Raw genomic sequence first — 26,784 nt, 5'->3', positions numbered from 1 at the left:
TACTCTCAATAATGTACAAAATATCCCAAAAAAAATATATACAAAAAAGAGAAAACTTCATATGAAAACCAAAATATAAAAGGAAAAAAGTATTATTTCATACATTACACCTATGTAGAATCCTACCAAATACTAATAGTCCCTAAGGTAGACATATAAATGCTTACCGCAATATGCAGAGCTTGTATAGACCACCATAAGTGTACTAAATGTGACTCCGTCAGGAGTTCTATAAGAGAAAGACACAGCAGTCCAATCAGTAAAAGAAAAAGCGAAAGTGAAACTAAGAAAAAATAAACCACCGGCCAGTATCCAAAGGTTATCGACTAACTACATCAGAACCCAAAGAGGGGGCTTACCGCAAGTGTGTCCGGTGAATCACAGCAGTAATCCGCGGTGTGCGGTGAAATATTGGATACTGGCCGGTGGTTTATTTTTTCTTAGTTTCACTTTCGCTTTTTCTTTTACTGATTGGACTGCTGTCTTTCTCTTATAGAACTCCCGACGGAGTCACATTTAGTACACTTATGGTGGTCTATACAAGCTCTGCATATTGCGGTAAGCATTTATATGTCTACCTTAGGGACTATTAGTATTTGGTAGGATACTACATAGGTGTAATGTATGAAATAATACTTTTTTCCTTTTATATTTTGGTTTTCATATGAAGTTTTCTCTTTTTTGTATATATTTTTTTGGGGATATTTTGTACATTATTGAGAGTACAGGTGATTAAAGTGGAGTGATTCCAGGAAAAGGATAATTGTAATTGAAGAAAATTGGCCACGTGTAGTATTTCTGTGTTCATTATGTAAAACCACTTCCGCTGACTGTTCTTTTTGTTAATTATGGACATCATTATCACCTTGGTGATACAAGGCTTTTTTGCTATATGATAAAATATGTGCAGTATGAGATAGAAATTGTTCTCTTATTGTGTATTTGTTTTTTTTGTTTTATACATTATGGAGTGATGTTGTTTGTGAAATTTTGTTATATTTTTTGTTTTGTATCCTAGTCTGATGAAGGCCATAATTGGCCGAAACGTTACGTTATAACTGAAAACTGGATTTATAATCAATAAAATATAATTATCTTTTTTGGAGTGCCGGATTTTTTCATTGTCTAGCCCTAAGCATAGACCTAACATTGGTCCCAAGCCTAACCCTAAATCTAGCACTGGTCCCAAGCCAAGCCCTAAACCTAACATTGGCCCCAAGCCTAACCCTAAATCTAACACTGGTCCCAAGCCCAGCCCTAAACCTAACATTGGCCCCAAGCCTAACCCTAAATCTAACACTGGTCCCAAGCCCAGCCCTAAACCTAACATTGGCCCCAAGCCTAACCCTAAATCTAACACTGGCCCCAAGCCCAGCCCTAAACCTAACATTGGTCCCAAGTCTAGCCCTAAACCTAACATTGGTCCCAAGCCTAGCTCTAAACTTGATACTGGTCCCAAGCCTAGCCCTAAATCTAACACTAGTCCCAAGCCTAGCCCTAAGCATAGACCTAACATTGGTCCCAAGCCTAACCCTTAATCTAACACTGGTCCCAAGCCCAGCCCTAAACCTAACATTGGTCCCAAGCCTAGCCCTAAATCTAACACTAGTCCTGAGCCTAGCCCTAAATCTAACATTAGTCCCAAGCCTAGCCGTAAATCTAACACTAGTCCCAAGCCTAGCCCTAAGCATAGACCTAACATTGGTCCCAAGCCTAACCCTTAATCTAACACTGGTCCCAAGCCCAGCCCTAAACCTAACATTGGTCCCAAGCCTAGTCCTAAACCTAACATTGGTCCCAAGCCTAGCTCTAAACCTAACACTGGTCCCAAGCCTAGCCTTAAACCTAACACTGGTCCCAAGTAGTGATGAGCGAGTATACTCGTTGCTCGGGTTTTCCGGAGCACGCTCGGGTGGTGTCCGAGTATTTATTACTGCTAGGAGATTTCGTTTTCATCGGGGCAGCTGAATGATTTACAGCTACTAGCCAGGCTTAGTACATGTGGGGGTTGCCTGGTTGCTAGGGAATCTGCACATGTAATCAAGCAGGCTAGTAGCTGTAAATCATTCAGCTGAGGTGAGGAAAACTAAATCTCTGAGCACTAAAAAAATACTCGGAGACCACCCGAGCGTGCTCACGAAAACCCGAGCAACGAGTACACTCGCTCATCACTAGTCCCAAGCCTAGCCCTGAACCTAACACTGGTCCCAAGCTTAGCCCTAAATCTAACACTAGTACCAAGCCTAGCCCTAAATCTAACACTAGTACCAAGCCTAGCCCTAAATCTAACATTAGTCCCAAGCCTAGCCCTAAATCTAACACTAGTCCCAAGCCTAGCCCTGAACCTAACACTGGTCCCAAGCTTAGCCCTAAATCTAACACTAGTCCCAAGCCTAGCCCTAAATCTAACACTAGTCCCAAGCCTAGCCCTAAATCTAACACTAGTCCCAAGCCTAGCCCTGAACCTAACACTAGTCCCAAGCCTAGCCCTAAATCTAACACTAGTCCAAAGCCTAGCCCTGAACCTAACACTAGTCCCAAGCCTAGCCCTAAATCTAACACTAGTCCAAAGCCTAGCCCTAAATCTAACACTAGTACCAAGCCTAGCCCTAAATCTAACACTAGTACCAAGCCTAGCCCTAAATCTAACACTAGTCCAAAGCCTAGCCCTAAATCTAACACTAGTACCAAGCCTAGCCCTAAATCTAACACTAGTCCCTAGCCTAGCCCTGAACCTAACACTAGTCCCAAGCCTAGCCCTAAATCTAACACTAGTCCAAAGCCTAGCCCTAGGCATAGACCTAAACCTAACACTTGTCCTAAGCCTGGCATTAAATCTAACACTAGACCCAAGCCTATAACTAACATTAACACTGGTCCAAAGCCTAGCCCTAAACCTAACACTGGTCCCAATCAAAAAGGGGAGGAGGTGACACTGTGCCAGCCCAAGGAATGCAGCATCTGTGGTAATGGCCCCTGTACCCCCCTGAGGGGCATCATTGGCTTGTTACCGGCAGGCCTGTGCTGGGTGTGAACTATGGCTGCACTTAGCTCTCTATAGATTCTGGACCTCACTCTTACCATGTAGAACCACAACTCCCAGGCACATAGGTCAGGGCGTTGTCAAGACAACCGTCACCCTGAAGGCCAGCCGATGTCAACAGTCACGTGACAGAACATCTGCTTTCCCGCCTGATTATTGAGGATGAGGCTGCAGTGAGGTGTGTGGGCGGAGCTGTGTTAGAAGCCCCGCCCCCGGCGCTCTGCTCCCATTCTCCGTCCTCCCGGAATATGGCGGAGTCGGCGGCTGTGAGGGACGGAGCTCCGCGGGGGAGGTGGGTGCCGGAGGGGTGACGGGGCTGCGCTCCCGGCCGCCGTGCTCTCATCAGCGACAGACGGTGTTATATGATGGCGCTGAGGGAGCAGCGGGTGATGGCTCAGCCCGACATAGAGAACTCCGGTCACCTCATACCAGAGCTCACCTCATGTACATGCAGGGGGTCTACAGTCACTATACAGGGGGTCTACAGTCACTATACAGGGGGTCTACAGTCACTATACTGGGGGTCTACAGTCACTATACAGGGGGTCTACAGTCACTATACAGGGGGTCTACAGTCACTATACAGGGGGTCTACAGTCACTATACAGGGGGTCTACAGTCACTATACAGGGGGTCTACAGTCACTATACTGGGGGTCTACAGTCACTATACTGGGGGTCTACAGTCACTATACTGGGGGTCTACAGTCACTATACTGGGGGTCTACAGTCACTATACAGGGGGTCTACAGTCACTATACTGGGGGTCTACAGTCACTATACAGGGGGTCTGCAGTCACTATACTGGGGGTCTACAGTCACTATACAGGGGGTCTACAGTCACTATACAGGGGGTCTACAGTCACTATACAGGGGGTCTACAGTCACTATACAGGGGGTCTACAGTCACTATATAGGGGGTCTACAGTCACTATACAGGGGGTCTACAGTCACTATACAGGGGGTCTACAGTCACTATACAGGGGGTCTACAGTCAACAATATAGGGGGTCTACAGTCACAATACAGGGGGTCTACAGTCACTATACTGGGGGTCTACAGTCACTATACAGGGGGTCTACAGTCACTATACTGGGGGTCTACAGTCACTATACAGGGGGTCTACAGTCACTATACTGGGGGTCTACAGTCACTATACAGGGGGTCTACAGTCACTATACAGGGGGTCTACAGTCACTATACTGGGGGTCTACAGTCACTATACAGGGGGTCTACAGTCACTATACTGGGGGTCTACAGTCACTATACAGGGGGTCTACAGTCACTATACAGGGGGTCTACAGTCACTATACAGGGGGTCTACAGTCACTATACTGGGGGTCTACAGTCACTATACTGGGGGTCTACAGTCACTATATAGGGGGTCTACAGTCACTATACAGGGGGTCTACAGTCACTATACTGGGGGTCTACAGTCACTATACTGGGGGTCTACAGTCACTATATAGGGGGTCTACAGTCACTATACAGGGGGTCTACAGTCACTATATAGGGGGTCTACAGTCACTATACAGGGGGTCTACAGTCACTATACAGGGGGTCTACAGTCACTATACTGGGGGTCTACAGTCACTATACAGGGGGTCTACAGTCACTATACAGGGGGTCTACAGTCACTATACAGGGGGTCTACAGTCACTACACAGGGGGTCTACAGTCACTATACTGGGGGTCTACAGTCACTATACTGGGGTCTACAGTCACTATACAGGGGGTCTACAGTCACTATACAGGGGGTCTACAGTTACTATGTTATACAGGGGGTCTACAGTCACTATACTGGGGGTCTACAGTCACTATACTGGGGGTCTACAGTCACTATACTGGGGGTCTACAGTCACTATACAGGGGGTCTACAGTCACTATACTGGGGGTCTACAGTCACTATACTGGGGGTCTACAGTCACTATACAGGGGGTCTACAGTCACTATACTGGGGGTCTACAGTCACTATACAGGGGGTCTACAGTCACTATACAGGGGGTCTACAGTTACTATGTTATACAGGGGGTCTACAGTCACTATACAGGGGGTCTACAGTTACTATGTTATACAGGGGGTCTGCAGTCACTATACAGGGGGTCTGCAGTCACTATACAGGGGGTCTACAGTCACTACAGGGGGTCTACAGTCACTATACAGGGGGTCTACAGTCACTATGTTATACTGGGGGTCTACACAATGTTATACCCGGGGGTCTACACTATGTTATACTGGGGGTCTACAGTCACTATACTGGGGGTCCACACTATGTTATACTGGGGGTCTACACTGTTATACTGGGGGTCTACAGTCACTATACAGGGGGTCTACACTATGTTATACTGGGGGTCTACACTATGTTATACTGAGGATCTACAGTCACTATACTGGGGGTCCACACTATGTTATACTGGGGGTCTACACTGTTATACTGGGGGTCTACACTGTTATACTGGGGGTCTACAGTCACTATACAGGGGGTCTACACTATGTTATACTGGGGGTCTACACTATGTTATACTGGGGGTCTACACTATGTTACACCCGGGGGTCTACACAATGTTATACTGGGCGTCTACACTATGTTATACTGGGGGTCTACACTATGTTATACCCGGGGGTCTACACTATGTTATACCCAGGGGTCTACACAATGTTATACTGGGGGTCTACACTATGTTACACCCGGGGTCTACACAATGTTATACTGGGGGTCTACACTATGTTATACTGGGCGTCTACACTATGTTATACCCGGGGGTCTACACTATGTTATACTGGGCGTCTACACTATGTTATACTGGGGGTCTACACTATGTTATACCCGGGGGTCTACACTATGTTATACCCAGGGGTATACACAATGTTATACTGGGGGTCTACACAATGTTATACCCGGGGGGTCTACACTATGTTATACCCGGGGGTCTACACTATGTTATACTGGGGGTCTACACAATGTTATACTGGGGGTCTACACAATGTTATACTGGGGGTCTACACAATGTTATACTGGGGGTCTACACAATGTTGTACCCGGGGGGTCTACACAATGTTATACCCCGGGGGGTCTACACTATGTTATACTGGAGGTCTACACTATGTTATACCCGGGGGTCTACACAATGTTATACCCAGGGGTCTACACAATGTTATACCCGGGGGTCTACACTATGTTATACCCGGGCTCTACACTATGTTATACCCGGGGGTCTACACAATGTTATACCCAGGGGTCTACACAATGTTATACCCGGGGGTCTACACTATGTTATACCCGGGCTCTACACTATGTTATACTGGAGTCTACACAGTGTTATACTCTGGGGTCTACACTATGTTATACTGGGGGTCTACACAATGTTATACCCAGGGGTCTACACAATGTTATACCCGGGGGTCTACACTATGTTATACTGGGGGTCTACACTCATAACTGGGGGTTCTACACTCATAAACGGGGGTCTACACTATGTTATAACCGGGGGTCTACACTCATAACGGGGGGGGGGGTGAGGGTTCTACACTATGTTATACCGGGGTCTACACTATGTTATACTGGGGGTTCTGCAATCATAATCGGGGGGTCTGCACTATGTTATAACCGGGGGTCTACACTATGTTATACCCGGGGTCTACACTCATAACGGGGGGTCTACAGTATGTTATACCGGGGTCTACACTGTTATACTGAGGGTCTACACTGTTATACTGGGGGTCTACACTATGTTATAACCAGGCGTCTACACTATGTTGTACCGGGGTCTGCACTATGTTATACCTGGGGTCTATATTCCTATACTGAGGTCTACACCATGCTTTACCGGGGTCTACACTCCTATACTACTGGGGTCTACACTATTGGGGATTTACACTATGTTATACCAGGGGTCTACACTCCCATACTGAGGTCTACACTCTAATACTTGGGGTCTACACTCTAATACTTGGGGTCTACACTCTAATACTTGGGGTCTACACTCTTACTGGGGGTCGACACTATATTATACCGAGGGTCTACATTTCTATACTGGTGTCTTCACTCTCTTATATCGGGGGTCTACTCTCCTATACCGGGGGTCTGCATGCTTATAGCCAGGGTCTACACTCATATCAGGGGTCTACATGCCTATACTCAGAGTCTACATTCTTACACTGTGGTCTACACTCTTATACTGGTCGTCTACCCTCCAATACCGGGAGTCTACACTCCAATACTTGGGGTCAACACTCCTATACTGGGGTCTACACTCCTATACTGGGGTCTACACTCCTATACTGAGGTCTACACTCCTTTACTGAGATCTACCCTCCTGTACTGGTGGTCTACGCTCCAATACCGGGAGTCTACACTCCAATACTTGGGGTCTACACTCCTATACTTGCTGTCCACATGCTAATATGCCAGGGGTCTTGACTCTTTTTCCGGGGGTCTACACTCCAATATCAGGGGTCTACATTCCAGTACATGGGGTCTACTCTCCAATACTGGGGTCTACACTCTATTATATCAGGGGTCTACACTTTGTAATACTGGGGGTCTACTCTCTTATACTAGGAGTCTACGCTCTGTTATATCAGAGGTATACACTCTTATATGGGGGTCTTCGCTTTGTGATCCCGGAGGTTTACATTTTTATTCTGGGGGTCTATGCTTTGTGATAACGCGGGTCTATGTATTCTTTGTTATAATTGGAGTCTGCTCTCTTATACCGGGGGTCTACAGTGGAAACCCCCTGATTCCTCATGAGATTGTGTCAGGGGTCTCCTCGCTGTGATTTATTCTGCACTTTGACAGTTTTGAACTATAAAATTAACCCCTTCATGACCCAGCCTATTTTGACCTTAATGACCTGGCCGTTTTTTGCAATTCTGACCAGTGTCCCTTTATGAGGTAATAACTCAGGAACGCTTCAACGGATCCTAGCGGTTCTGAGATTGTTTTTTCGTGACATATTGGGCTTCATGTTAGTGGTAAATTTAGGTCAATAAATTCTGCGTTTATTTGTGATAAAAACGGAAATTTGGCGAAAATTTTGAAAATTTCGCAATTTTCACATTTTGAATTTTTATTCTGTTAAACCAGAGAGTTATGTGACACAAAATAGTTAATAAATAACATTACCCATACGTCTACTTTACACCAGCACAATTTTGGAAACAAAATTTTTTTTTGCTAGGAAGTTATAAGAGTTAAAATTTGACCAGCGATTTCTCATTTTTACAACGAAATTTACAAAACCATTTTTTTTAGGGACCACCTCACATTTGAAGTCAGTTTGAGGGGTCTATATGGCTGAAAATACCCAAAAGTGACACCATTCTAAAAAATGCACCCCTCAAGGTGCTCAAAACCACATTCAAGAAGTTTTTTAACCCTTCAGGTGCTTCACAGCAGCAGAAGCAACATGGAAGGAAAAAATGAACATTTAACTTTTTAGTCACAAAAATTATCTTTTAGCAACATTTTTTTTATTTTCCCAATGGTACAAGGAGAAACTGAACCACGAAAGTTGTTGTCCAATTTGTCCTGAGTACGCTGATACCTCATATGTGGGGGTAAACCACTGTTTGGGCGCACGGCAGGGCTTGGAAGGGAAGGAGCGCCATTTGACTTTTTGAATGAAAAATTGGCTCCACTCTTTAGCGGACACCATGTCACGTTTGGAGAGCCCCCGTGTGCCTAAAAATTGGAGCTCCCCCACAAGTGACCCCATTTTGGAAACTAGACGCCCCAAGGAACTTATCTAGATGCATAGTGAGAACTTTGAACCCCCGGGGGCTTCACAAATTGATCCGTAAAAATGAAAAAGTACTTTTTTTTCACAAAAAAATTCTTTTAGCCTCAATTTTTTTCATTTTCACATGGGCAACAGGATAAAATGGATCCTAAAATTTGTTGGGCAATGTCTCATGAGTACACCGATACCTCACATGTGGGGGTAAACCACTGTTTGGGCACATGGTAAGGTTCGGAAGGGAAGGAGCGCCATTTGACTTTTTGAATGAAAAATTATCTCCATCGTTAGCGGACACCATGTCGTGTTTGGAGAGCCCCCGTGTGCCTAAACATTGGAGCTCCCCCACAAATGACCCCATTTTGGAAACTAGACCCCCCAAGGAACTTATCTAGATGCATATTGAGCACTTTAAACCCTCAGGTGCTTCACAAATTGATCTGTAAAAATGAAAAAGTACTTTTTTTTTCACAAAAAAATTCTTTTCGCCTCAGTTTTTCATTTTCACATGGGCAATAGGATAAAATGAATCCTAAAATTTGTTGGGCAATTTCTCCCGAGTACGCCGATACCTCATATGTGGGGGTAAACCACTGTTTGGGCACTCGGCAGGGCTCGGAAGGGAAGGCGCGCCATTTGACTTTTTGAATGGAAAATTAGCTCCAATTGTTAGCGGACACCATGTCGCGTTTGGAGAGCCCCTGTGTGCCTAAACATTAGAGCTCCCCCACAAGTGACCCCATTTTGGAAACTAGACCCCCCAAGGAACTTATCTAGATGCATATTGAGCACTTTAAACCCCCAGGTGCTTCACAGAAGTTTATAATGCAGAGCCATGAAAATAAAAAATAATTTTTCTTTCCTCAAAAATGATTTTTAGCCTGGAATTTCCTATTTTGCCAAGGGTAATAGGAGAAATTGGACCGCAAATGTTGTTGTCCAGTTTGTCCTGAGTACGCTGATACCCCATATGTGGGGGTAAACCACTGTTTGGGCGCACGGCAGGGCTCGGAAGGGAAGGCACGCCAATTGGCTTTTTAAATGGAAAATTAGCTCCAATCATTAGCGGACACCATGTCACGTTTGGAGAGCCCCTGTGTGCCTAAACATTGGAGATCCCCCACATATGACCTCATTTTGGAAACTAGACCCCCAAAGGAACTAATCTAGATGTGTGGTGAGGACTTTGAACTTCCAAGTGCTTCACAGAAGTTTATAACGCAGAGCCATGAAAATAAAATAAAAATTTTATTTTCTCTAAAATGATTTTTTAGCCTGCAATTTATTATTTTCCCAAGGGTAACAGGAGAAATTTGACCCCAAAAGTTGTTGTACAGTTTCTCCTGAGTACGCTGATACCCCATATGTGGGGGTAAACCACAGTTTGGGCACATGTCGGGGCTCGGAAGTCAAGTAGTGACATTTTGAAATGCAGACTTTGATGGAATGCTCTGCGGGCGTTACGTTGCGTTTGCAGAGCCCCTGATGTGGCTAAACAGTAGAAACCCCCCACAAGTGACCCCATTTTAGAAACTAGACCCCGAAAGGAACTTATCTAGATGTGAGGTGAGCACTTTGAACCCCCAAGTGCTTCACAGAAGTTTATAACACAGAGCAGTGAAAATAATAAATACGTTTTCTTTCCTCAAAAATAATTTTTTAGCCCAGAATTTTTTATTTTCCCAAGGGTTACAGGAGAAATTGGACCCCAAAAGTTGTTGTCCAGTTTCTCCTGAGTACGCTGATACCCCATATGTGGGGGTAAACCACTGTTTGGGCACACGTCGGGGCTCAGAAGGGAAGTAGTGACTTTTGAAATGCAGACTTTGATGGAATGGTCTGCGGGCGTCACGTTGCGTTTGCAGAGCCCCTGATGTGCCTAAACAGTAGAAACCCCCCACAAGTGACCCCATTTTGGAAACTAGACCCCCCAAGGAACTTATCTAGATATGTGGTGAGCACGCAGAGCCGTGAAAATAAAAAATCATTTTTCTTTCCTCAAAAATGATGTTTTAGCAAGCAATTTTCTTTTCTCAAGGGTAACAGGAGAAATTGGACCCCAGTAATTGTTGCCCAGTTTGTCCTGAGTACACTGATACCCCATATGTGGGGGTAAACCACTGTTTGGGCACACGTCGGGGCTCGGAAGGGAAGGAGCACCATTTGACTTTTTGAATAAAAGATTGGCTGGAATCAATGGTGGTGCCATGTTGCGTTTGGAGACCCCCTGATGTGCCTAAACAGTGGAAACCCCTCAATTCTAACGCCAACACACCCCTAACCCTTATCCCAACTGTAGCCGTAACCCTAATCACAACCCTAACCGCAACACACCCCTAACCACAACCCTAACCCCAACACACCCCTAACCCTAACCACAACCCTAATTCCAACCCAACCCTAACCCTAAGGCTATGTGCCCACGTTGCGGATTCGTGTGAGATTTTTCCGCACCATTTTTGAAAAATCCGCGGGTAAAAGGCACTGCGTTTTACCTGCGGATTTACTGCGGATTTCACCTGCGGATTCCTATTGAGGAATAGGTGTAAAACGCTGCGGAATCCGCACAAAGAATTGACATGCTACGGAAAATACAACGCAGCGTTTCCGTGCGGTATTTTCCGCACCATGGGCACAGCGGATTTGGTTTTCCATAGGTTTACATGGTACTGTAAACCTGATGGAACACTGCTGCGGATCCGCAGCGTCAATCCGCTGCGGATCCGCAGCCAAATCCGCACCGTGTGCACATAGCCTAATTCTAAAGGTATGTGCACACGCTTCGGAAAACGCTGCGGATCCGCAGCAGTTTCCCATGAGTTTACAGTTCAATGTAAACCTATGGGAAACAAAAATCGCTGTACACATGCTGCGGAAAAACTGCACGGAAACGCAGCGGTTTACATTCTGCAGCATGTCACTTCTTTCTGCGGATTCCACAGCGGTTTTACAACTGCTCCAATAGAAAATCGCAGTTGTAAAACCGCAGTGAAATGCGCAGAAAAACCGCGGTAAATCTGCCATAAATCCGCAGCGGTTTAGCACTGCGGATTTATCAAATCCGCTGCGGAAAAATCCGCAGAGGACCAGAATACATGTGCACATACCGAAACCCTAACCCTAACCCTACCCCTAACCCTAACCCTACCCCTAACCCTACCCCTAACCCTAACCCTACCCCTAACCCTACCCCTAACCCTACCCCTAACCCTAACCCTAGTTCTAACTCCAACCTTAGTGAAAAAAAAAAAAATTCTTTATTTTATTATTGTCCCTATCTATGGGGGACAAATGGGGGGGGTCATTTACTGTTTTTTTATTTTGACCACTGTGATAGATTATATCAGTGATCAAAATTCACATTGGAACGAATCTGCCGGCCGGCAGATTCGGCGGGCGCACTGCGCATGCGCCCGCCATTTTGGAACATGGCGGCGCCCGGGGAAGAAGACGGACGGACCCCGCCAGGATCGGTAAGTATAAGGGGGGGAGATCAGGGCACAGGGGGGGGAGATCAGGGCACGGGGGGGCGTCGGAGCACGGGGGGGGAGGGATCGGAGCATGGGGGAGTGTGATCGGTGTGCGGGCGGGTGGATCGGTGTGCAGGGGGGGTGGATCGGTGTGCAGGGGGGGTGGATCGGAGCACGGGGGGGGATCGGAGTGCGGGGGGGTTTGATTGGAGCACGGGGGGGTGTGATTGGAGCACGGGGGGAGCGGACAGGAGGACGGGGGAGCGGAGCACATGACGGAGGGGAGCGGGCCACAGATCGGGGGGCTGGGGGGGCGATCGGAGGGGTGGGGGCACATTAGTATTTCCAGCCATGGCCGATGATATTGCAGCATCGGCCATGGCTGGATTGTAATATTTCACCATTTTTTTAGGTGAAATATTACAAATCGCTCTGATTGGCAGTTTCACTTTCAACAGCCAATCAGAGCGATCGTAGCCACGAGGGGGTGAAGCCACCCCCCCTGGGCTAAAGTACCACTCCCCCTGTCCCTGCAGATCGGGTGAAATGGGAGTTAACCCTTTCACCCGATCTGCAGGGACGCGATCTTTCTGTGACACAGCATATGCGTCACAGGTCGGATTGGCACCGACTTTCATGACGCATACGCTGTGTCACAGGTCGGGAAGGGGTTAAACAAAATGGTGACATGTGAATAAGCCCCAGCGCTGGGTTACATATTGACGTGCGACCACATACACAGGCGCTGCCCGTACGGACACGGCAGGAGCTCTGGTCGTTCCTCCTCCTGTCATTTTCCACTCACATTCGTGGAGTTTCACTCTATAATCTACAGTAGTTGTGTCCACTTTTGTCATAAACTCGTAGCCTGGACCCTCATCCCCCCTAGACCCAGGCTGAGAACCACAGGTCCACAATACCACACCAGGCGCCCGTCCACTTCCCTAGTCATCGTCTCATACACAGGAGTAATTAATGTGTTTCCCTTTAAGGGCCAGACGATCATTGGACATGGAGGAGCTGGTGATGACCCTTCCCGGCAGTCGGTGGAAAGAGCACGGATTCCAGGTCTGTTTATAGGACACAGTGCGGAGTTTGTGCCACAACACAATGATCCCGAGTTACGTCTCCAGTCACATCCGGATCTGCATTCACAGTTCTGCATGTCTTATTCTCCAGTCACATCTGGAGCTGTAAGGTTTTCTGCTGGTGTAATGGTGTAGATTTAGGGGACAGGAGATGTGTGGCGGTGTGTGTATTATAGAGGGTCACACAATGGAACATGCTGTGTCTCCACGTTACGGTTTAGATGAAGTGCTCGGCTCCTTCTGATTTTGTTGTTGATGGCCTCCATATCCAGAAGACGCCTGAAGAAAGAGCCAGAACATTTCATCAAAACTGTAAAGTGCAGACATGGGTGTTAGAAGCTTGTGGAGATGACCATATAATGTGTATAGTCTAGGTGATATACAGCGCTGTGCAAAAGTGTTAGCCAGGTGCCGAAAAAATGCTGCAGAGTAAGAAGCTTCATACATAGAAATGATCATTCATCAATTAATAAAATGCAAAATTAATGAAGAAAAGAGAAATGTAAATCCCATCAGTATCTGGTGACCACTCGTCACCTCCGTCATAAGTTTCTGGTGACCGCCCGTCACCTCCATCATCAGTATCTAATCATCCAGATACTAATGGTGGAGGCGACGAGCAGTCACCAGATACTGATGATGGACGTGACGGGCGGTCACCAGATACTGATGATGGAGGTGATGGGCAGTCACCAGATACTGATGATGGAGGTGATGGGCAGTCACCAGATACTGATGATGGAGGTGATGGGCAGTCACCAGATACTGATGATGGACGTGACGGGCGGTCACCAGATACTGATGATGGACGTGACGGGCAGTCACCAGATACTGATGATGGAGGTGATGGGCAGTCACCAGATACTGATGATGGAGGTGACGGGCGGTCACCAGATACTGATGATGGACGTGACGGGCAGTCACCAGATACTGATGATGGTGGTGATGGGCAGTAACCAGATACTGATGATGGAGGTGACGGGCGGTCACCAGATACTGATGATGGAGGTGACGGGCGGTCACCAGATACTGATGATGGACGTGACGGGCAGTCACCAGATACTGATGATGGACGTGACGGGCAGTCACCAGATACTGATGATGGTGGTGATGGGCAGTCACCAGATACTGATGATGGAGGTGACGGGCGGTCACCAGATACTAATGATGGAGGTGACGGGCGGTCACCAGATACTGATGATGGAGGTGATGGGTGGTCACCAGATACTGATGATGGAGGTGACGGGTGGTCTCCAGATACTGATGATGGAGGCGACAGGCGGTCACCAGATACTGATGATGGAAGTGACGGGCGGTCACCAGATACTGATGATGGAGGTGATGGGCAGTCACCAGATACTGATGATGGAGGAGACGGGTGGTCTCCAGATACTGATGATGGAGGTGACGGGTGGTCACCAGATACTGATGATGGAGGTGATGGGCAGTCACCAGATACTGATGATGGAGGTGACGGGTGGTCTCCAGATACTGATGATGGAGGTGACGGGTGGTCTCCAGATACTGATGATGGAGGCGACAGGCGGTCACCAGATACTGATGATGGAGGTGACGGGCGGTCACCAGATACTGATGGGATTTACATTTCTCTTCTATTCGTTCATTTTATCATTTGATAGAAATAAACTATTAACGCTTCTATTTTGAAAGCTTCTTACTTTGCAGCATTTGTTCCACCACTGCCTAAAACTTTTGCACAGGACAGCATATATTATGTATGGTGATGTACACAGTGTATGATATATGTATATATGTTCCTGGTGATGTACCGTATATACTCGAATATAAGCCGACCCGAGTATAAGTCGACCCCCTAATTTTGCCACAAAAAACTGGGAAAACTTAATGACTCGAGTATAAGCCTAGGGTGGAAAATGCAGCAGCTACCGGTGAATTTCAAAAATAAAAATAGATGTTCATTATTGCCCCAGAGGAGGTTCCATATAAAGCTGTGCCATATATAATGCTCCATACCGTTGATTATTGCCCCATAGATGATCCATATATAGCTGTGCCATATATGCTCTGCACCGTTCATTATGGCCCCATGGATGCTCCTTATAAAGCTGTGCCCCATATATAATGCTCTGCACCGTTCATTATGGCCCCATAGATGCTCCTTATAAAGCTGTGCCCCATATATAATGCTCTGCACCGTTCATTATGGCCCCATAGATGCTCCTTATAAAGCTGTGCCATATATAACGCTGCTGCTGCTGCAATAAAAAAAAAAACACATACTCACCTCTCTTGCTGCCTGCAGCTCCTCAGCGTCCCGTCTCGGCGTCTCTCCGCACTGACTGTTCAGGCAGAGGGCGGCGCGCACACTAGTACGTCATCGCGCCCTCTGACCTAAACAGTCAGAGCAAGAGGACGGGAAGACGGAGCGGCGCCCGGTGGGTGGAACGTGGACAGGTGAATATAAAATACTCACCTAGCCCCTGCCTGTTACACTGTCTTCGGATGCCGCAGCTCTTCCTCTGTCAGCAGTCACTGGTACCGCTCATTAGAGGAATGAATAATAGTCCATATTCATAAGTTTAATGAGCGGTCCCACGTGACCGCTGTACAGGGGAAGAGCTGCGGCACCCAAAGACAGTGTAACAGGCAGGGGGAGCGCCAGCAGCGCCGGGACTAGGTGAGTATGCGACAGACCTCTCTCCCCCTCACCCGCCGACCCTGCCGCCGACCGTGACTCGAGTATGAGCCGAGAGGGGCACTTTCAGCCCAAAAATTTGGGCTGAAAATCTCGGCTTATACTCGAGTATATATGGTATATAGTCTGGATGATCTGTGTATATAGGTAATATGATGTATATGTCTTGTATTGTAACTCTCAGAGGATGATTCCCCGCGTCATCTCCTACATCCAGTTACTGCAACGCAGAGTTCAAGAGACTCAGAGCAAACTCGACCCCCATAGCGGCTGCGAGGGTAAGTAGAGACAGGGGCATATATGTACAGGAGATGGGGGTAAGTGTATACGGGAGTAGTGGACTCCCATCATCTCGCCATCACTTAGATAATCAGGCATTAGAGTGCTTGGTGCAGCATTCACATGCTCTGACCGGAGTGGTGCAGGTCAGTGAGGTTGGCATTGGGTGTGCAGACATTAGTGGGGGGCAGGGAAGGTACTTAGTGCTCAGATACCTCTTTTCTTACAGGTTTACTGCCACTTTGGACCCCGAGACGTTTCAAAGATATCACCATTAAGAATAGAAAAGCTCGCCGGAGGGTCAGAAGAAGATGGCAGTCAATGGGTAAGATAAGAGTCTGCGCTGTTCTTTCTTTCTTTCTCCCATGGTAGTACTTAGAGGGGTACGGTTGATTATACACTAGACTGACTCCACTCCGATCACTGCTCGTCATCATCTGCACTCATACATTGTGACGGATGGAAGCTGGGGGTGCGGAGTGATCAGAAGATTGGCGCGGTCTCTGTAGGGAGTAGTAACATCAGCATTTTTTCTTTAAGGTTCTGATGTAAAACCAAAACTAAATTCCAAGCACATCTCTCGGTAAGAACGTCATAGATCGCCCTGTGCGCGTGGCACAAACCTTCCGCTTGTGACCGGTGTGTTTTATTCCAGGCAGATACTGGTCCCTTACGTCTCCTCCTCGTCCTCGGATAACGGTGATGGCGGTCCGTGGCTCGTGTCCCCGGGCTCTCCTCTCAGTGAGTGATTGTGGTCAAGTCATTGATGGAAATCCATAACAGGTGCCAGTTTGTGAAGCCTTCAGAGGTGCCGATTGTGTGTAGAAAACTAGCACGAAAATCTCACCGCTGCTGCTTGTCTCCCCTGTTGATCTGCTAGCTCTCACCTTGGATAGCATGTGACCGCTGCAGCCAGTCAGTGGCTGCTGATTGGCTATACCGGTCCCCTGAAATCTTCTGTCAGAGTTGGAAGACAAGAAACTTCCAGGGTGGCGAGCTTCAGTACGAAGAGGAACATCAGGGGTCCAGTGGGTGACCACATCTTCCTTTCATATTAAGACCACCATTGGGACAATTGTTTTAAATAAAAAAAATGTGGTTAGCGGCTCTTTTTAATACCGTACTTGATTCATATGCTGCAGAAAAATATCTGTGCGAAAATTGACACGTGGCAACAATTTTAAAATTGCAGTACATCCGTTCGGTCTGCTAGTTTTAACCATCAACTTAACACTTTGCAATACATAGGGTGAAATGTATGATAATATCTGCATGTGGCATGGAAGGTACAGGTACTGGACGGGTGGTGGCCGGAGCAGTCACTACGGAGGGAGCGCAGTGACCCGACGTCTGCACTGACATTTTTGTCCTCATTTTTCAGGTCCCTGCATCCCACAGTCGTCGTCAACTGCAGCTCTTGAGCTCAGCCCTTGGCTCCTGTCCTCTCCTGCTGATTATCTCCCACAGGGTATATCGGGCCATATAACTGGTTGAGCACTGTGGGGAGAGATGAATGCTCATGTTGGGATTTTTCTTTTCAGTTGTGTTTGAGGAGGTAGACATCATGTCTTGGCCCTCCGAGGTTGTTCAGGTAACGATTTGGTGACTTTGTACTTCGTAGGTAGACTCTGGGGGCTCCCTCAAATGTGATTTCTGGGCACCCACCCCTCTCGGCTTCATGTTTTTGTGTTTAGGACGCTGCAGAGGCCTCAGCCTTCTCCCTGGATCACAGCTATCTGTCCTGTGATAAGAGCCACACCTGGCCCCTGCTGCCAACAAAGGAAAGCGACACTGTGGCCATATGCCCAGAATCTACCCCTCAGGGCCCCGCAGGATCGGGATTAAGGAGATGCATTCAAGTGCACAGCCCCAAAAGTAAAGCCAGGAGGTTGAAGGTGAGGTGCGGGCACAGTTAATCTTACAACAAAAAAGAGAAAAAGACCCCTAAGATATGACTTTTAATAATATCATTTAAAACTCTCAAAAACACTCTAAGTCTAAAAATTATAGAGATTTCTCTGTACAAACACAGCAAACATTAAGGTAGGATAAGGCCTCTTTCACACATCAGTTTTTTGCTATCAGTCTCAATACGTCGAATTTTAAAAAAAAACTAATCCGTCGACTGTTGCCGCCTGATCCGTTTTTTTCTCAGACTTGTATTAGCGACGGATGGCCTCACATTTCTTCCGTTGTTCTCCGGATCCGTCGAAAATTGTTTGTCCGGAGGCCGGAGACAACAGACAAAGTAACGTTTTTTGAAAAAAATGGACAGCGACGGATCCTTCGCCGTCCGTCATTTGCTCGAATGGAAGCACATGGGCGCCGGATCCATCAAATGATGGAATCTGGCAACGGATTCCGTTTTTTTAACTGAGCATGCTCCGACTTATTTAGCCAGATCCGCTAGTCGGATCCATTGAAAAAAACAGATCTGTCGCATCAGTTTTTAATAATCTGCAACACCATGGACACCTTTAGATGTGGCCACTGCAGTTTTCACAGATTTGTCACCCTTCAGGATCATTCACCAGTGCTGTGACCAATAGGATCTACAGTATGAGGTGTTTTGCTGTCTTTAAGACCACTGGTGTTGTATATCCGTGCTCCTGCACGTATCCTATGAATTACATGTGCGCATTCGTGAACATCTGGGTGATATTAGGCATTAAATGATTACTATCTTTGTAATTACCATATGACATTTAGGGCCTGTATATATTGCATCATTACATTTTGTGTATATTATTGCGCTATTTGACATGCTGTAGTGACCAATATACTATATGACGTGTTATATATGGCCATTGTCTATAATATGTTCAGTTTCCCTGGGTGTAGGATTTTAATCTACATATTTTTGTTGAAGACACCATCTTGGGCGCATTAGCGTGGCGACTTGACCTTGGAACACATGGTGCGTTACACATTACTTTGATTATATCCGATATTATTTTCTGCGCACGACCGGAGTGACCGTGGACCTCACCGTGCCTTCCACGCCTCCGAGTAGACCAGATGTGACCTGAGATACATCCTTAAGATGGCCGTGCCCGTCGCCGGACGCTGCACAAGTCAGTCCTGTGGCCACTGCATTGTCAGTATGTCATGAGTCCCCGAGTGAACCCTGAGGATATTGGGGGGGAAACACATCGGGACATGGATTCTTACACTTCATGGCATGAGGTTTTTACATACCATATATACTCGAGTATAAGCCGACCCCTTAATTTTGCCACAAAAAACTGGGAAAACTTAATGACTCGAGTATAAGCCTAGGGTAAAATTAATTGAGACATCAGTAGGTTAAGTGTTTTTGAATACCCATATTGAATCAGGAGCCCCATATAATGCTCCATAAAGTTTATGATGGCCCCATAAGATGCTTCATATTAAAATATGCCCCATATAATCCTGCATAAAGGTTAATAATGGCCCCATAAGATGCTCCATAGATACATTTGCCCAATATAATGCTGCACAAATGCTGATTATGGCCCCATAAGATGCTCCATAAAGATATTTGCCCCATATAATGCTGCACAAAACTTGATTATGGCCCTATAAGATGCTCCATACAGACACTTGCCCCATATACCGTAATGCTCCACAAACGTTAATTATGGCCCCATACAGACACTTTCCCCATATAGTGCTGCACAAATGTTATGGCCCCATAGATGCTCCATACAAACACTTGCCCCATATAGTGCTGCACAAACGTTATGGCCCCATATAGTGCTGCACAAACGTTATGGCCCCATATAGTGCTGCACAAACGTTATGGCCCCATATAGTGCCGCACAAACGTTATAGCCCCATATAGTGCCGCACAAACGTTATGGCCCCATAGATGCTCCATACAGACACTTGCCCCATATACCGTAATGCTCCACAAACGTTAATTATGGCCCCATACAGACACTTTCCCCATATAGTGCTGCACAAATGTTATGGCCCCATAGATGCTCCATACAAACACTTGCCCCATATAGTGCTGCACAAACGTTATGGCCCCATATAGTGCTGCACAAACGTTATGGCCCCATATAGTGCTGCACAAACGTTATGGCCCCATATAGTGCCGCACAAACGTTATAGCCCCATATAGTGCCGCACAAACGTTATGGCCCCATAGATGCTCTATACAGACACTTGCCCCATTTGCTGTTGCTGCGATAAAAAAAAGAAATCACATACTCACCTCTCCATCGCTCAGGCCACCGACACTTTCAATATTCACCTGCTCCTTGTTCCGGCGCCACTCCATCTTCAGCGTCTTCTGCACTGACGTTCAGGCAAAGGGCACGCATTAACCACGTCACCGCGCCCTCTGACCTGAGCGACACTGCTGAAGATGGAGCGGCGCCCGGAACGAGGATCAGGTGAATATCGCGCAGTGCTCCCCTCCCCATTATACTCACCTGGTGCGGTGCAGTCCCTGCTTCCCCGACGCCGCAGCTTCATCCTGTACTGAGCGGTCACCATTACCGCTCATTACAGTAATGAATATGCGGCTCCACCTCTATGGGCGGTGGAGCCGCATATTCATTACTGCAATGAGCGGTACCATGTGACCGCTCAGTACAGGAAGAAGCTGCCGGCGCCGGGGAAACCAGTGACCGCGCCAGGAGTAGGTGAGTATAATTAGACCGTGTCATGATCCAGTTCTGAGATTATGTTCAGCTCTCTTGTCTCTGGACTGGTCATGTGGGAGTTAATCCTCACTGCCTACACCCGTTTATGACTTGTTCTGACCTCTGGCCTGTACCCCGACTCCGTCTCCGTCTCACGTTTTGGTTACCACGTTCCCGGTAGGTTCTGACGTCTTGCTTGTCCCTGACGATTCTCTGCTCGCCCCTTGTGTACCGCGCTGCTATCTCCGTGTATGACCTTGGCTTGTTTCATGTCCCTTTTATTACCTGTGACACCTGTGTTGTTGCTCAGTGTTGCTGCGCTGTGTGTGCAGCCTCCTTTCCTTATCCAGCACCCCCTGGTGGAGATTGCTCTATACTGCACTGCAGCAGCACATTACATTATAGCTGACCTGACATTTAAAGGGGATTTTGTCATTTTTTTTTTCTCTGGTCATGGATCCGCTTTGCAACTTGGTGGATCAAGTGTCCAGTTTGACACAGATGGTGCGGGATTTTTTGGTGGAACATCGGGCCCTTGTCACGTCTCATGCTCTCTTACAAAAAGAACTGACAGAGACTGTTCTGACCATGCAGGAAACCACCCCCCTTGCTGTTAGTCAACCTGGTGAGTCTGTAGATGTTGCTTTGCATTCTGCCGAACCCTTGGTTCAGCTTCCTGACACTTTTTCTGGCGAAAAAGATAAATTTCACCTGTTCAGGGAAAGCTGTAAGTTATTGTTTTCCCTTAGACCTCTTATCGTCTGGGAATGAGACTCACCGGGTAGGGGTTATTATTTCCTTACTTAGGCAGGGTCCTCAGTCTTGGGCTTTCTCACTGCCCCTCACTGCTCCTGAAAGCATGTCAGTAGATAGGTTCTTTGAGGCCCTAGGACTTATCTATGACGAACCGGACCGTGTCAGGTTGGCAGAGGACACTATTATGGGTCTGGTTCAGGGGGAGCGCTCAGCCGAGTGGTACAGCTCTGAGTTCCGCCGATGGTCCACTGAGGTGTCCTGGGATGACTTAGATGTCTGTTCAGGAGTGGACTGGCGGATTACCTGAAGGACGCTCTGGCCTTTCATCCACCTCCTAGCTCATTGGAGGAGACCATGACTCAGGCTATCCGCATGGATCGGAGGCTGAGGGAGAGAGGTATTGCACAGCGTAAAGGTCCGTTTTTTCCTGCTGGTCCTGTTTCATCCCCATCTGAACCTATGGAGGTGGGAGTCGCCAATCTCAAGGAGAAGGAGAGGAGACGACGGTTTGAAGCAAAGTTGTGTTTCTACTGTGGAGATCCTGGATATTTGAAAAAAGACTGCTCCTCCTGTCCACCAAGCTACAAGCGGCTGAGTCTGGGTGATTGTCGTGGTAGTCACCCCGACTCTCAGGTACCTTTTTTGGCATTTTCAAAAATTTTGTTGGAAGTGGAACTTTGTTGTGGGAGTGGCTCCGTGTCCACTTCTGCCTTCGTGGATAGCGGGTCGTCCATGAACTTTATTAACTCTGACTTGGTGTCCAGGTGTAAGTTAGGGACAGTTAGGCTGGAGACTCCTATTCATGTTGTTGCCATTGACAAAACACCACTGGCTAAGAATGTCATCAAAATGATTTCTGAAGAGTTTCTCCTTAAAGTGAGTGCTTTACACCAAGAACGTATTTCATTTTTTGTTATGGATAATCTGCCTGCGGGACTGGTGTTGGGGCTTCCCTGGTTGCAATCACATAATCCTGTTATAAACTGGGAATCCCGGGACATTGTTAAATGGGGTCCCAATTGTTCTAAGAAATGTCTTGCTTCTGTATCTGTGTCATCCGTCAGTCTGGAGGGTATTCCGGAGTACCTGAAGGACTTTGAGGATGTGTTCTCCAAAAAGGAGGCTGAGGTTCTGCCACCACACCGCCCATTCGATTGTGCTGTTGATCTTGTTCCTGGTGCCAAATTGCCCAAAGCCCGTCTGTACAATCTCTCTGCCCCTGAGCGGGCTGCCATGAAGGAGTGTATCTCCGATAGTCTCCGCAAAGGGCACATTCGGCCATCTGTCTCTCCTGTGGCTGCGGGGTTCTTTTTCGTGAAGAAAAAGGATGGTGGTTTACGCCCATGCCTCGATTTTCGAGAACTTAATAAAATCACCATAAGAAATACTTATCCTCTCCCACTTATCCCCGATTTGTATAACCAATTGTCGGGGGCCAGGTGGTTCTCTAAGTTGGACCTCAGGGGGGCATACAATCTCATCCGTATGCGGGAGGGGGATGAATGGAAAACTGCTTTTCTCACCTCAGAAGGTTTGTTTGAGAATTTGGTTATGCCCTTTGGCCTGACTAACGCACCAGCTGTGTTTCAGAATTTCATGAATCATGTTTTCTCAGATTTTATTGGGCGTTTTATGGTAATTTATTTGGATGACATCCTCATATATTCTTCCGACAAACAGAGTCACATGGACCTCCTCCGTGCAGTTCTTCTGAGGCTTAGGGAGAACTCACTATTTGCTAAACTAGAGAAATGTTCATTTTTTGCTCAGGAAGTATCCTTTCTAGGGGTCATTCTGTCCGCTAAGGGGTTTCGTATGGATCCCAGGAAGGTACAGGCTATTGTGGATTGGGTTCAACCCAGAGATCTCAAGGGTCTTCAGCGTTTTCTGGGTTTCGCTAATTATTATAGAAAATTCATTAAGGGGTTTTCTCAGGTGGTCAAACATAGTAACATAGTAACAAACCCCTCACAGATTTAACTCGTAAGGGGGCAGATCTCAAAAACTGGTCAACTGCAGCTTTGGGGGCATTTTCTTCTTTGAAGAATTGTTTCATGACTGCTCCTGTACTGGTTCAACCAGATTTGTCTAAACCATTTATCATAGAGGTGGACGCCTCGGAGGTGGGAGTAGGGGCTGTGTTATCCCAAGGGCCCACCACGTTGACTAACTTAAGACCTTGTGCCTTCTTTTCGAGAAAATTTTCCTTTGCTGAGAGGAATTATGATGTGGGTAATCGGGAGCTGTTGGCCATTAAATTAGCATTTGAAGAATGGAGGCATTTTTTGGAGGGAGCTGCCCATCATATTACTGTCATTACTGATCACAAGAATCTGTCTTACATCGAATCTGCCAAACGGTTGACCCCGAGACAAGCTAGGTGGTCACTTTTCTTTTCTTGATTTCAGTTTTCTATTACTTTCAGACCAGGGTCCAAGAATGTGAAGGCTGTTGCCTTATCTCGTAGTTTGGACCCAGTTTCACCACCTGAACCTCCTTCCTCCATTCTCCAGCGCGGAGTGGTGGTGGCTGCGGTGTCATCAGTATTGGAGCGAGAGATTCGTGAAGCCCAATCTCTTGTTCCCTCGTCCGTACCTAATGATAAGCTCTTTGTACCTGTCCAGTATCGGTTAAGGGTGCTTTGGGAGTTCCATGACTCGGCTCTTAGTGGGCATCCTGGAATCTCGGCCACACGTAAAGCCATCACTACGCTGTTTTGGTGGCCTTCGTTGGCTTCTGACGTCATTGGGTTTGTGTCTTCCTGTGAAACTTGTGCTCGTGCTAAAACCTCCCGTAACCGGCCGGCCGGGGAATTGGTACCACTGCCAATTCCAGATAGACCGTGGACTCACCTGTCCATGGATTTTATTACTGATCTTCCCCACTCTCATGGCAAAACCGTTATCTGGGTAGTTGTTGATAGGTTCAGTAAGCAGGCACATTTTGTACCTTTAGCGGGTCTCCCTAATGCTGAGACACTATCAAAACTATTCATGGAGCATGTGGTCCGATTGCATGGTGTGCCTGTCAGTGTGGTGTCTGATAGAGGAGTGCAATTTGTGGCAAAATTTTGGAGGGCTTTTTGTAAAAGGCTGGGTATCAGTCTGTCCTTTTCTTCGGCCTACCATCCCGAGACCAGCGGTCAGACTGAGAGAACCAATCAGTCTTTGGAGCAGATATTGCGATGTCTTGCTATGTCCAGACAGGATGATTGGTGCTCTGCGTTACCCATGGCGGAATTTGCTTTTAATAATCGTGTCAATCAGTCCACTGGTACGTCCCCGTTCTTTTGCAACTATGGGTTTCACCCTCACTTTGGTGAGTTTTCCCGGCTGGATTCGGGGTGTCCAGGGGCTGATTCAGCCTTTCTGCGGTTAGGAGAGATCTGGAGGGAGGTTCAGAGAAACATTGGGGAGGCTCAGGACAAGTATAAATTTTTTGCCGATAAACGACGTTCTGTGGGGCCGACTTACCAGCTGGGGGATAAGGTATGGTTATCCACTAAGAATATTAGATTGAGGATTCCCTCTGCTAAGCTGGGTCCCAAGTTTATTGGCCCTTATGAAATTTTGGAGGTGGTTAATCCTGTGACCTTCCGTCTATGCTTGCCTCCGTCGTTGCGGATCCCCAATGTATTCCATAAGACGCTTCTGAAGCCATCAGTGCCTTCCTCAGGTGAGTCTCCCGCGCACCCTCCGCCTGTTGTGGTTGATGGCCAGACCGAGTATGAGGTGGAACGGGTGGTGGATTCTCGTATGCTCCGCCGTTCACTGCAGTACTTGGTCCATTGGAGGGGTTACGGTCCTGAGGACCGGTCGTGGGTGCCAGCGCGTTTGGTCCATGCAGATCGGCTGGTCCGGGCCTTTCATGCTCGTTATCCAGAGAAGCCTGCGGGTCCAGTGGCCCCCCATTGAGAGGGGGGTACTGTCATGATCCAGTTCTGAGATTATGTTCAGCTCTCTTGTCTCTGGACTGGTCATGTGGGAGTTAATCCTCTCTGCCTCACCCTGGAGCTGGCTGAGCTATTTAAGTCCTCTGCAGCCATTGGGCCAGTGTCAGCTATAGTTCATGCTGCACGGTTTGAGCTCCTGACCTGATCCCTGTTATTGTGTTCCTGTTTGCCTCTGACTGCCTACACCCGTTTATGACTTGTTCTGACCTCTGGCCTGTACCCCGACTCCGTCTCCGTCTCACGTTTTGGTTACCACGTTCCCGGTAGGTTCTGACGTCTTGCTTGTCCCCGACGATTCTCTGCTCGCCCCTTCTGTACCGCGCTGCTATCTCCGTGTATGACCTTGGCTTGTTTCATGTCCCTTTTATTACCTGTGACACCTGTGTTGTTGCTCAGTGTTGCTGCGCTGTGTGTGCAGCCTCCTTTCCTTATCCAGCACCCCCTGGTGGAGATTGCTCTATACTGCACTGCAGCAGCACATTACAGACAGCCCCTGCTCCCCCTCCCCTGCCGACCCCTGGGTATGACTCGAGTATAAGCCGAGAGGGGGACTTTCAGCCCAAAAAAGTGGGCTGAAAATCTCAGCTTATACTCAAGTATATACGGTAAGTATGGTATTTACAATATATTCTTGCCAGTTTTTACCTTTATGGATATTGCTTCTCATGCACATAGTGTTCAAAATAATAGCAGTGGGTTGAAAAACATGAGTTAATGACACAATCTTTCTCCTAGTTTTATCTCCAGCATTGGGAACATCGCTCGCTGTTTTCTAATACAGAGCATGAAGAGAAATGTAGATAACGATTAACTACTTTACAGAAAATAACAGATAATGAACATTGGGCCGTTCTAATAAACAGCAGCGTCTGCTTTTGTCTTTACACACTCACAATATGAATTTTTTTGTGGATTTATCCTTCCTGTGAATCTCTGACCTAATATTTTTTTTTTTATCAGATAGATTTTTATTATCCGCAAAGAATAAACAATCAGAATATTTCTCATGACAATGTTTCATAATGTTTCATTAAACATTTACAGTTAACTTTTCCCCCCCCGACCCAGAGCCCCCCCACCCCGCCCAACCCCAGAGACCTCAGCCAGAGCCACCCCACTTCCCCTCTGACCTAATATTTAGTT

The 26,784-nt window shown here is 47.2% G+C and overlaps 1 protein-coding gene across 3 annotated transcripts in view; it reads left to right on the top strand.

The window, feature by feature from the left end:
• Window positions 1–307: 307 nt before the first annotated feature.
• Window positions 308–26,784, top strand: part of MEIOSIN (meiosis initiator) — a 40,307-nt gene continuing 13,830 nt past the window's right edge. Inside the window, exons 1-9 of one of the 3 annotated variants that reach the window (XM_069746148.1) lie at window positions 308–558; window positions 13,245–13,320; window positions 16,202–16,295; window positions 16,526–16,621; window positions 16,837–16,879; window positions 16,952–17,037; window positions 17,678–17,764; window positions 17,838–17,887; window positions 17,991–18,191. In XM_069746148.1, the coding sequence (XP_069602249.1) occupies window positions 13,264–13,320; window positions 16,202–16,295; window positions 16,526–16,621; window positions 16,837–16,879; window positions 16,952–17,037; window positions 17,678–17,764; window positions 17,838–17,887; window positions 17,991–18,191 (714 nt within the window). In that variant the 5' untranslated portion in view covers window positions 308–558; window positions 13,245–13,263. Of the gene's footprint in view, window positions 559–3,257; window positions 3,336–13,244; window positions 13,321–16,201; window positions 16,296–16,525; window positions 16,622–16,836; window positions 16,880–16,951; window positions 17,038–17,677; window positions 17,765–17,837; window positions 17,888–17,990; window positions 18,192–26,784 lie in introns of those variants that run through there. The other 2 variants (XM_069746147.1, XM_069746149.1) reach the window with 2 other exon arrangements.

Source organism: Ranitomeya imitator, chromosome 2, assembly GCF_032444005.1.
Source record: "Ranitomeya imitator isolate aRanImi1 chromosome 2, aRanImi1.pri, whole genome shotgun sequence".
NCBI lineage: Eukaryota > Metazoa > Chordata > Amphibia > Anura > Dendrobatidae > Ranitomeya > Ranitomeya imitator.
This window is presented reverse-complemented; position numbering and strand designations above follow the sequence as displayed.